This window comes from Physeter macrocephalus, chromosome 4 (genome assembly GCF_002837175.3).
Source record: "Physeter macrocephalus isolate SW-GA chromosome 4, ASM283717v5, whole genome shotgun sequence".
Classification (NCBI taxonomy): Eukaryota; Metazoa; Chordata; class Mammalia; order Artiodactyla; family Physeteridae; genus Physeter; species Physeter macrocephalus.
This window is the reverse complement of record NC_041217.1, coordinates 72,095,291-72,107,375: the sequence shown is the minus strand read 5'-3', so window position 1 is coordinate 72,107,375 and position 12,085 is coordinate 72,095,291. Positions and strand designations below refer to the sequence as shown.

The 12,085-nt window shown below is 41.7% G+C and overlaps 1 protein-coding gene across 2 annotated transcripts in view; it reads right to left on the bottom strand.

The window, feature by feature from the left end:
* GON4L (gon-4 like) overlaps positions 1 to 12,085 on the bottom strand; it is a 96,698-nt gene that overhangs the window by 82,136 nt on the left and 2,477 nt on the right. Inside the window, exons 1-3 of one of the 2 annotated variants that reach the window (XM_007110398.3) lie at positions 11,759 to 11,803; positions 9,399 to 9,929; positions 4,131 to 4,322 (exon numbers count right to left, since the gene is read on the bottom strand). In XM_007110398.3, coding sequence (XP_007110460.1) covers positions 4,131 to 4,322; positions 9,399 to 9,903 — 697 coding nt within the window. In that variant the 5' untranslated portion in view covers positions 9,904 to 9,929; positions 11,759 to 11,803. Of the gene's footprint in view, positions 1 to 4,130; positions 4,323 to 9,398; positions 9,930 to 11,758; positions 11,804 to 12,085 lie in introns of those variants that run through there. The other variant, XM_028488772.1, reaches the window with a different exon arrangement.

The following is a 12,085-nucleotide window of genomic DNA, read 5'->3' as shown; positions in this document are numbered from 1 at the left end:
GGGCTTCCCTGGTGGCACAGTGGTTAAGGATCTGCCCGCCAAGGCAGGGGACACAAGTTCGATTCCTGGTCCAGGAAGATCCCACATGCCACTAAGCCCATGCGCCACAACTACCGAGCCTGCGCTCTAGAGGCCATGAGCCACAACTACTCAAGCCCGCAAGCCACAACTACGGAAGCCTGCATGCCACAACTACTGAAGCCCGCGCGCCTAGAGCCCGTGCTCCACAACAAGAGAAGCCACTGCAATGAGAAGCCCGCGCACCACAATGAAGAGTAGCCCCAGCTCGCCTCAACTAGAGAAACCCCGCGCGCAGCAACAAAAACCCAACACAGCCAATAAATAAATAAATATATATATTTTTAAAAACTACAACCACAGACACAAAAATCCTTAACAAAATATTAGCAAATCAAATTCAGCGATACAAAAAAAAATACCTATATCATGATCAAAAGGGTCGATTTATCACTGAAATGCAAAAATGCTTTGATATTTGAAAATCAATCAATATAATTCACCATATTGACAGACTAAAAGCAAAAACGAAAACAAAAGATAATCTCAATAGATGTAGAAAAAGCTTTTCACAAAATCCAACATCAGTTCATGATAAAAACTCTCCACAACTAGGAATAGTAGAGAACTTCCTCCATCTGATAAACAATAGCTATAAACCAACAAATTCAGCTTAGTGGTGAAAAACTGAGTGTATTTCCCCTAAGAGATCAGGATCAAAGGAAAAGATGCCCACTCTCACTACTTCTCTTCAACACCGTACTGAATGTCCTAGCCAGTGCATAATAAGATGGGGGCTGGGCTTCCCTGGTGGCGCAGTGGTTGAGAGTCCGCCTGCCAATGCAGGGGACACGGGTTCGTGCCCCAGTCCGGGAGGATCCCACATACCGCGGAGCGGCCGGGCCCGTGAGCCATGGCCGCTGAGCCTGCGCGTCCGGAGCCTGTGCTCCGCAACAGGAGAGGCCACAACACTGAGAGGCCCGCATACCGCAAAAAAAAGAAAAAAAAAAAAAAGATTGGGGCTGATGGACAGAGAGGGAGAGAGGGAGAGGAAGGAAGAGAGAGGGAGAGGAAGGAAGAGAGAGGAGGGAATGGAAAGGAAGAAAGAAAAGACACACAAATTGGAAATGAAGGGGAAAAAACTCCTTATTTGCAGATGACTTAATTATCTATGTGAGAAATCCCTCGGGACTTCCCTGGCAGTCCAGCGGTTAAGACACTGCACTCCCGGGCTTCCCTGGTGACACAGTGGTTGAGAATCCACCTGCTGATGCAGGGGACACAGGTTTGTGCCCTGGTCCGGGAAGATCCCACATGCCACAGAGCAGCTAGGCACGTGAGCCATGGCCGCTGAGCCTGCGCGTCCGGAGCCTGTGCTCCGCAACGGGAAAGGCCACAACAGTGAGAGGCCCACGTATCACACACACACAAAAAAAAAGACTCTGCACTCCCAATGCAGGGGGCACAGGTTCGATCCCTGGTCAGGGAACTAAGATCCCACATGCCATACAGCACGGCCTAAAAAATGGAGGAAAAAAAAGAAATCCCTAAAGAATCTACAAAAAAGTACCTAAAGCTAATAAGTGAATTTATAGCAAAGTCACAAGATATACCAATATACCAAAATCTATATTTCTATAAATTAAATTTATAGAAACTTAGGAAGATCCCACATGCCGTGGAGCAACTAAACCTGTGCACCACACTACTGAGCCCACGTGCCACAACTACTGAAGCCCACATGCCTACAGCCCATACTCCGCAACAAGAGAAGTCACTGCAATGAGAAGCCTGCACACAGCAACGAAGACCCAATGCAGACAAAAATAAATAAATAAAATACAAATAAATTTATTTAAGAAAAAAAGAATTATATGTGGGGACTTCCCTGACGGTCCAGTGGTTAAGACTCCACACTCCCAATGCAGGGGGCACTGGTTCGATCCATGGTCGGGGAACTAAAATCCCATATGCCACATGGGGTAGCCCAAAAAAAAGAAAAGAAAAGAAAAAAAAAAAGAACTACACGTGAAGGTTTATAGCAGCTTTAGTCACAACAGGCAAAAACCAGAAAGAACCCAAATGTCCATCAGCTGGTGAACAGACAAACAAATTGTGGTATATCTATACACTCAGCAATGAAGAACAAACACGAATTAATCTCAAAAGCATTACACGAAGTGAAAGATACGGGATGCACACAATACTGTAAATCAACTATACTTCAATAAAAATTTTAAAAGATACCAGATGCAAAAGGTTACATACATACTGTAAAACACCTATATATAATATTGTAGAAAACGCAAAACCGTTAAGAATAAAATTGAGATCACGGGTTCCCAAAGGCTGAGAGTAGCCATGGCTCACGGGCCTAGCCGCTCTGCGGCATGTGGGATCTTCCCGGACCGGGGCATGAACCCGTGTCCCCTGCATCAGCAGGCAGACTCTCAACCACTGCGGCACCAGGGAAGCCCCTGAGGGAACTTTTAGAGAGAGATGTTCCATATATTGATTGTAGTAGCAGTTACACAACTATATCCATTTTTCAAAACTCACTGAAAAAATTTTATTGTACGAAAATTATCTCAATAAATCTGACATTAAAAAATAATCAATGTAACTCTCCATATTAACAGAATAAAGGAGGGAATTCCCTGGCAGTCCAGTGATTAGGACTCCGCATTTCCACTGCAGGGAGCACGAGGTCGATCCTTGGTCAAGGAAATAAGATCCCGCATGCCACACAACACGGCCAAAAAAAATAAAACAAAAATAAAACAAAAATAAAGGAAAAAAACCTACAATAATCTTAATAGAGATTTTTAAAAAGCATTTGACCAAATTCAATATGTGATAAAACTCTCAGAAAACTAGGAAAAAATTTTCCATAATCTGATACAATATATCTATAAAAAGCCTACAACTATCATCACACATAATAAGGAATACTGAACACCTTCCCACAAGTTCAGAAATAAGACATGGATGCCCACTATCACAACTTCTAACCTACATAGCAATGGAGGTCTATTATTTGCGATGAGAAAAAGTAATCACAAGTGTTCACTTTAAAACCATTTGTTAAGCTAAATAAAGAAGTCTTTATTCACTTGTCTGTATGTGTTATATTTCACAATAAAAATATAATGTTTCAGGCTTCCTTGGTGGCACAGTGGTTAAGAATCCACCTGCCAATTAAGGGGACATGGGTTCTAGCCTGGTCCGGGAAGATCCCACATGCCACGGAGCAACTAAGCCCGTGTGCCACAACTACTGAGCCTGCGCTCTACAGCCCGAGAGCCACAACTACTGAGCCCTCGTCCCACAACTACTGAAACCCGTGCGCCTAGAGCCCGTACTCCGCAACAAGAGAAGCCACCGCGATGAGAAGCCCACACACCACAATGAAGAGCAGCCCTGCTCGTTGCAACTAGAGAAAGCTCGTGCACAGCAACGAAGACCCAATGCAGCCCAAGATAAATAATAATAAATAAAATAAATTTAAAAGAAAAAAAAAATATATATATATATATAAAATGTTTCAAAAAAACTTTAAGGAGGCCTAATCCTATGACCTAGCAATTCCACACAACAAAAATTAGGCATATATGTTCACCAAAAGATCTACAGTAGAATGTTCACAGCAGCACCATTCAGAGTAGCCGACAACTGCAAAGTATTCACTCATTAAGAGTTGAATTAATAAAGAAAATATAGAATATTCTAACAACAGAATGCTATATTGTAATGAAAATGAACAATCTACAAGTACATGCAACAATGTGGACCAACTTCATAAACATAATGCTGAGTGGGAAAAGGCAATCAAAAAACATATTCATATTTCACATAAAGTACAAAACAGGTGAACTAATCTGTGCTGCTAGAAGTCAAGATAATGGTTACCCATGGGTGGGTGTCAGTAATAAATGAAAGGAAGGACTTCTGGGTACTGGTAATATTACTTCTTGATCTGGTTGCTGGTTACATGGGTGTATTCAATCTTTGAAAATTCAGTGTACTTGGATACCTTGGGATATGTGCAGTTTTCTGCATATTATACTTCAATAAAGAGGATTTTTTTTTAAAGAAAAGAAAAGAAAGCCTACCCATTGGAATAAAGAGTCCACCATCCTCTATCTCCTCCTCAGCTTGGTGAGCTAGAGTCCTGAGTGGCTTTTCTTGAGGAGAGGCACAGACATCTGGCTGAGATGATTTCCTAGGCTGGGCTGCTGGTTTTGCAGAGTGACTGTCTGATGGTAATGAAGGCATCTCCCCTCCAGAATGCATTTGAGATTTTCCTGGAAGAATCACAAATATTGCTCCACACTTTGTCCATTCTCAATTATACTCTGTTGTAAAACTCAGCACCTTGTTATAAAGTCCTTTTTAGTTAGATAACTTCATTAATGATGCATTTACTATACAGGCATTCCTCTCTCTTAAAGACAGTATCCAAAGAAAAATATTGAAATCAAAGCTCAGGTCCAACTTACTAATCTGTAATGTCAGGGAATTGAACTAGGTAATCGCTAGTTCTAACATGCAGATTTTTTCCCTATGAAAAAATCATATCCATAATTGTAGGGTGGGGGAGATATATTCCTGGTAACAAAGAGACATTTTATATTGATGACCATTAACACCACATTTAATCAACTATAAATGATATAAGACTTCCCTGGTGGCTCAGTGCTTAAGAATCCACCTGCCAATGCAGGGGACGTGGGTTCGAGCCCTGGTCCAGGAAGATCCCACATGCTGCAGAGCAACTAGGCCCATGCACCACAACTACTGAGCCTCCACTCTAGAGCCTACGAGCTACAACTACTGAGCCCGCATGCCACAATTACTGAAGCCCGTGCACCTAGAGCCTGTGCTCCGCAACAAGAAAAGCCACCACAATGAGAAGCCCGTGCACCGCAGCAAAGAGTAGACCCTGCTCTCCACAACTAGAGAAAAGCCCGCGTGCAGCAACGAAGACCCAATGCAGCCAAAAATAAATAAAATAAATTTTTTTAAAGATATACATTATAAAATGTCCTGAATTTTCTGACTCTGTAAGATCAATCTTACAAAGCATTAGAGTAAAAATCACCATAACATTATAAATCATGGTTATACAGTTCATTAGACAACTTTCTCCTTTCCTCACCTCAACTCTTTTTTGTTTGTTTGTTTTGGCTGAGCCGCATGGGTTGTGGGATCTTAGTTCCCCAACCAAGGATGGAACTCAGGGCCCCAGCAGTGAGAGTGCTGAGTCCTAACCACTGGACCGCCAGGGAATTCCCTCCTCACCTCAACTCTTAGAGTGCTACCTTTCTTTCCATTTTTCGTGAGGGGCATTAAAAAGACAAAGAAACATTCATGCAATATCAAAAGCAAACATTAGAACCAAGCTGTCATAGGAACAAGAATACATACAGGCTTGTGTATACACAGAAGATCTATAGAATATACACAAGGCATTGTTAAATAGTGATTGCTTCTGAGAACTTGGAAAAAAAGAGGACAAAGTGAAAGGGTGCCTAACTTTTCCCAGTGTACTTTCTGCATTTAGGAACTTTTTTTCTATGTTTGTGTATTACATAGTCGAAAAAAATTGTTTTTCAAAAAGAGATCAAATTATTTGTTACTGTGCCCCATTCAAAACAGATAATACTTTTTTAGACTGTTATCCCATCAACATTAGCAGTTTCAACTGGTATACACAAGACTTTTAATTGGAGGACACTGTCAACAGAGAAAAAAAGCCTTTATTTTCAACTAAAGTATGAATGAATCCTTAATTCTATTTACTCTCAATCTTACTTCCTTTACTTCAGGAGCCCATGATTAATTCACAATGTCAAAAAGGCTAAAAGCTGTGGTTTTAATAGGGATTGTACAACGAGTTGAATTCTAAATCCAACAAATCAAAAGTTCCTCTCAGGGGGTTTCCCTGGTGGCACAGTGGTTGAGAGTCTGCCTGCCCATGCAGGGGACACGGATTCGAGCCCTGGTCTGGGAGGATCCCACATGCCGCGGAGCAACTGGGACCGTGAGCCACAACTATTGAGCCTGCGCGTCTGGAGCCTGTGCTCCGCAATGAGGGGCCACAACAGTGAGGCCCGCGCTCCGCGATGAAGAGTGGCCCCAGCTCGCCGCAACTGGAGAAAGCCCTCGCACAGAAACGAATACCCAACACAGCCAAAAATAAATAAATAAATTTATTTAAAAAAAAAAAAAAGTTCCTCTCAGGCAAATTTCTTATAAGAGGGAGGAACTTAAATCAATAGCACAGCAGAGCTTTCTCATCAACAATCGTTAATAATTTTTAGAATTAATGTCTAACATTTAAAAACTGAACTGATGCAAATGATTTTTTTAAACAAACATACCAGAATCTTTACATCTAAGCAAAATACAGAAGTTCACTTGGTAGGTAGAGCTTCCACTGATACCTTTTCCACCTCAAACAGTTGGAACTACTCCAAAACTGTCCCTACAGTTTATCAGCTGCACCATACTCTACAAAGAGAAAATATTCCTTTTCTCTGCAACCTTTTTTTCCTGATCCCATCTCATTGCTTCTCAATTTAATTCCCCTCGTACAGAACCCCCTAGGATCCCACTCTTCTTTTCCTCTTATCAATCTGCTAGATGCCAAAGACCTCAGAAAGAGAAGTCAAGAAGGGTAAGAGAGGGACTTCCCTCTCTTAACCTCTCAGTGGTTAAAGAATCTGCCTTCCAATGCAGGGGGACGTGGGTTTGATCCCTGGTAGGGGAACTAAGATCCTACATGCCGCAAGGCAACTAAGCCCGCACGCTCTGGAGCCCACACGCCACAACGAAAGATCCCACATGCCTGCCGCAATGAAGATCCCGCGTGCCGCAACTAAGACCCAATGCAGCCAAATAAATAAAGAAATAAAGAAAGATAAGAGAGAGAAGTAAAAGCCTTATTCAGAGCACAGCTGTAACTTGTTTACTGCCAGTCTAACAACTTCAAATTGATAACATGAAAATAATTAGCTGAAAACTGTAAAAACCAACTAATTTTAAGCTGAAATCTGCCTAAGTTATCATTTTTAGAAGGCAAAGAAAGGGAAAAAAGGCTTAAGTTGAAATCAGGGTCCATAAATCAATTTTAAAAGAACAATTAAAATTCTATGAGAATAAACACCAGTATAGAGAAAGGTTTAATCACTAGCACCTGCAGTCTAGAAACATGATTTAACAGTGTATATCAATTATAACATAATACTGATACTTCAAAATAACCTAGATGTTTTTCCTGTTTTTTCCCCCACATAATCATAATAAAAAAACCAAAATGTCACTTAAAAGAAAGCAAAACAACAAAAAGAATATGCACTAAATTTTAACAGTAATTACTCTGAGCAGTAAGATTATGGGTGATTTTTATTTTCTTCTTTCAACTTTTCAATATTTTCCAAAACGTACATGTATGAATTTTCAATCTTCCTTCTTTCCTCCTTTCTGCTTTTTATGTGACATTTCTATTTGGCCGAAAAAAGTTACTTGGGGGGAAAAAGGAGTCATAATGTACTTCTTTTACTGGTATTACTCGCATATACAGCTAACTGAAGTACAAGGTGGGAGAATCAACGGGGTAGTAGTATTACAGATAATACTAAAAAATAAATGTTTATTTATCTACACTTGGATATTTGTAAACTGACCATTGAAAATATCTCTAGATTCCACTCCTCAATAGGTGAGTGACTTGGAACCCCTACTTAATTTTACATTCCTTTTCTAACACTTTAATCCTGCATTTTCCTCCATTTCCTCCTGTCTTCATATCACAAATACAACCTAGCCAAGGAAAAAGTTCTATAGTCTTGCTACCCCCTCTAGCGATTTCCATTCTCCCATGGCACAAATTATTACTGGGGCTTTCATCCCTCCCGCTTTAATGCCATCATTTAATTTCCTTTTTCCAAAAGACTCTCCTAAATCTACTCTCAAAGATCATCAACCTTTAAATGTAATATTTTCTCAGGCATCATTATATCTCCTTTGTCACTAAATTTTAAATGATGTATCTGTTCTTAAAACTCTCCTCTCTCCTTGACTTCTACTATTACTTCTCCAGTTTTCCCTTCTCTGTCATCTTGTTCCATGCTCCTTTCCATGAAGAAGAACCACAATTAACACTTTTCTAGTCCTACCTCTTACCAACTGAGATTGAGAAAACTCCAATCTCAATTTTCTATTTTTCCTTGATGGCACCTCACACTCCATATATCTAAAGCTGAACTCATTTCAACCCCCTCAAATACCTTCCCCGTGAAGGCATGCTTCACCATCCCCCAGTCCAGTTATCTTAAATGGTATCAGTCTCTGAGTAATATTAATTCTTTCTTTGTAATGTCTCTGAGATATGCCCTTTCTTCTCTATCCTTACTGCCAACATCCTACACCAATACTTTATACAGTCTCCAGGGCATAACAGCATGGCTCTGTATAGTAATCTGGATCTATCCTTTCTATCAGAAGCCCTGCTACCCTCCCACACAAACACAGCACTACTATGTGTTTGTAGAAAATGCTATTCTGCCTCCACTCCTTCACCCCAATCCTATCAATCCAAGTTCAGATTTCAAAAATCCTAATTTCTTGTACCACACTAGCACTTAATCACACAGTATCTTAAACTGCTCCAAATGAATTATCCATAATTCATTTGGAGCAGTGTCTTGTCTTCCCAACTAGACTATAAGCTTTCTGAGGTCAAAACCATGGCTTCTGCTTCTTTTGTTAATTGGCTATAACCTTCAGGAAAAGTTGAAACACTTAAGTGTGAAAAACAAAGCCCTTCACAATCTAAACACAATCTACCACTCTGAAGATATCTCTCACTACCTCTCCTGCCTCTGCCTCTGCCTCTGCCTCTGCCCAGACTGTTCTTGGCCTAAGATACTCCATGCCACCAGTCCATCAAACCACAACTCATCCTTCAAGTCCTAAGCGTTACGTCACCTCTGTAGAGCCTTACCAAATGCCGCAAGCAGCAGTCTCTCCCTTTAAGCCGCTTCCCCTCCTCAACCCCCACTTCATAAATACTCACCAAATCACAAAAGGCCATACATAGTTCATCCCTCCAGAAATGATGAAAAGATAAGAGAAAGGAAAGAAAAGGATACAGAAGATGATCCAGGAAATGGCAGGGGAGAAGAAAGTTTCCACCCATTCATAACGTTCAACACTGACCCTACAAGCACCACACCTCCAATTCCATAGCAAATCAGCATCCTCTTTCAGAAACGCTATTTTGTAAAGGCACTGCAGAGAGTGCAATGACAACAGCAAAGGCAATGGCAAGCTGGTACTGACAAGGAAAATGTAACCTAAGACCTTCCATATCTTACCTCCTTCTTCCTTGAATTCTTCACTAGGATCTCCTGAAAAAGGTTCCTTTGCAATAAGATGATCACCTCTGTCTTCTTGAGCAAGTGACCCAGGCCTGAGTGTAATTTTCTTCCCTCTCCTTGAACTAGTGGCCTGGAGTTTTCCTTTACCAATGTGTATATTTAGGGGCTGGGAAGACTCCAAGGAAGGTAGGGTAATTCCCTGAGAGATGGCCACATCGACAGCTTCTACAACTGGTAAATTTGTGTCTTGGGTGAGCATCCCAGAGCTCAAAGATGGGTCCTCCATACCAAGCTGATTTCCTGCATCCTGCACAGACTGCACTTCACGGCCAGCTGCTCTGCCATAGCTTGGACCCCAGGACACTGACACTGACCCCAGGTCTTTAACTTGGTCAGATTCTGGTTTAACAGCTGACTCTAGGTCTAAGTCATCTTCCTCCTGGTTGCCCTGATGCTGTGGGGACTCTGTCAATGTAGTTCTTCTCTTCTTACAGGGCAACATTTTGCAAGTCCCACTTCTGTTCCATCCTGAAAGGATAAAGGCAAGTTCTTATCACCTTCCTATTAATTAATGATAACATTTTCTCAAACCTTTTCACTTATTCATGTTCAATCATGAACACGGTACTTTACACCAAATGCACAAGGTCCCATTAGGTGAGAGACAGTGTTAGACTGCCTGAGTTCAAATCCTAACTCTACTACTGATTAGTGTGTTATCTTGGCTGAGTGACTTAACCTCTCCAAACTTCGGTTTCCTCAACTGTAAAAAATAATAATTGTTCTCACCTCATGGAGTTGTTTTAAGAATTAAATAGTAAGTGATTAGTGTTAGTTATTATTATTACCATCAGGGAGGCAAAATAACATGATGCTGAAAGCAAACTGTGGAGTCAAACTGTCTGGATTTGTTTCCCAAGTAAGCTTCTCTCCAGCTTTGTGACCTTGCATAAGTTACTTAAACTGAATCTCAGTTTCTTCAGCTATAAAATGAAATAATAATAGCACCTACATCATTAGATAGTAATTTCTTAGATCAATAAATGTTTGCTATTGTTGCTTTCATAAACAGGTATTTCCATTAACAGAAACAATCCAAAAGCAAAGTGTGGTTGTTTAAAAAGGTTAGACTATATTAAAAGAAATTTTGTGTTGAAAACAAGAAAGAGATTCCTAAATGCTCTCTATACTATGTTACTTCTGGACTCTTGGCTTCAATCCCAATTATCACATTTTAATGGCAACACTAACCTAAACTGGACGGTATCTTCTCTTATGTTCGCAGAGCAGCTATTTGCAAACCTCTTTTTTCATACTTACCACTTTTATGATTGCTTTTTGTCTCCTTCCCACCACCCTGCCCCAAAACAATGTGCTTTTTGAGGGAAAGGACTCTTTCCAGCTAGCACACCTAGTACTCAGCAGTATCTGCCCTATTGTAGATACTCAATAAATGTTCCTCGAATGAATGAATGAGTGTGTGAACTTCCTATTCTGTGCTTATTCTATGCAGCTTGGATCAAGAGCATTATATGGAAACTGACTGCATCTTTCTACCCCCAAAAAACTTTATTCTCAATACAATAGGTCCAAGAATAGAATAATCTGCCTGTTACAGTGAGTTCTTCATCACTGACAATGTTGAAGCAAGGCCTGAACACCCATCTACCAGGGGACTAGATGAGAGCGCGGACTAGAGGACTGCAAAATAAAGTTCTTTCTAAGAGTCTCAACTATAAGGTTAGTTTTAAACCTCCTTAATTCAGTTTCTCCAGGACACTAGGAGAGATTCCCCCACCCATGCCAAATCAACTGATACCCTTATCTTGATAATTAAAGTTCAATAAACACCTGAAGATTCCGCTGATAACGGAATGGAAAGGGAGAATGAAGGGGAGTGGGATTAGTTCAGGCGAGTCGTATATTTCAGATAAATTACTGAGGTCCAAAAAAGGAGGAAAAAAAACAAAAAAAAAAGGCAGCTACAGTTCAAAGTCAGCAGCGTGCAGGGATTAGCTCCGGCACTTCAAAGACAGCAGAGGCTCTAAAGAGCCCCCCCCCCGCTTGGGGAACTGCAGTGAGACCGACAGTGAATGAATGCAAATCCGGAGGCAGGCCCAGCGCGGACCCCTCCTGGGAAAAGATTTCACAAAGGGGTCCTAACTGCGCTTTTGACCTCGCCGCCGAGCGCTGGCCCAAGTCCCCACTCCCAGCTACACGCCTTCACTCCCCTACCTCTGTCACGCACCCCGCACCAGCCCTCAGACCCGACCGCCTCAGCCTGGACATCCTTCGCCCGGACGTCCAGTTCCCACCTGCCTCTTCCCGCCCCACGGTACACGACCCAGTACCCTCACCAGCCTGCCCGATCCCGCGGAAACTCAGCTTCGGTACCACCGGAAGTCAGCCAACGTCAGTGACTGACGTGCGCGCCCCCGAGTCGCGGTGCGCGGCGTCAGGGCGTCAAAGAGCATGCGCCAACCCCAGGTGCCATCTTATTTCAGGGCAGAAAGAAGCCAAAGGGCTAGTATGTCCGTTGTTGGCAAAAAAATTTAAAGGCAATACCTCGCTTTCTCTGTCCATGGAGCTATCCTACTCAAAACAAAACTGGGGGTTAAGGTTCAGTGGTTTAAGTTGACAATTAATCCTTCTCGCCTCTAGACACTTGGAATACAGGACCAAGG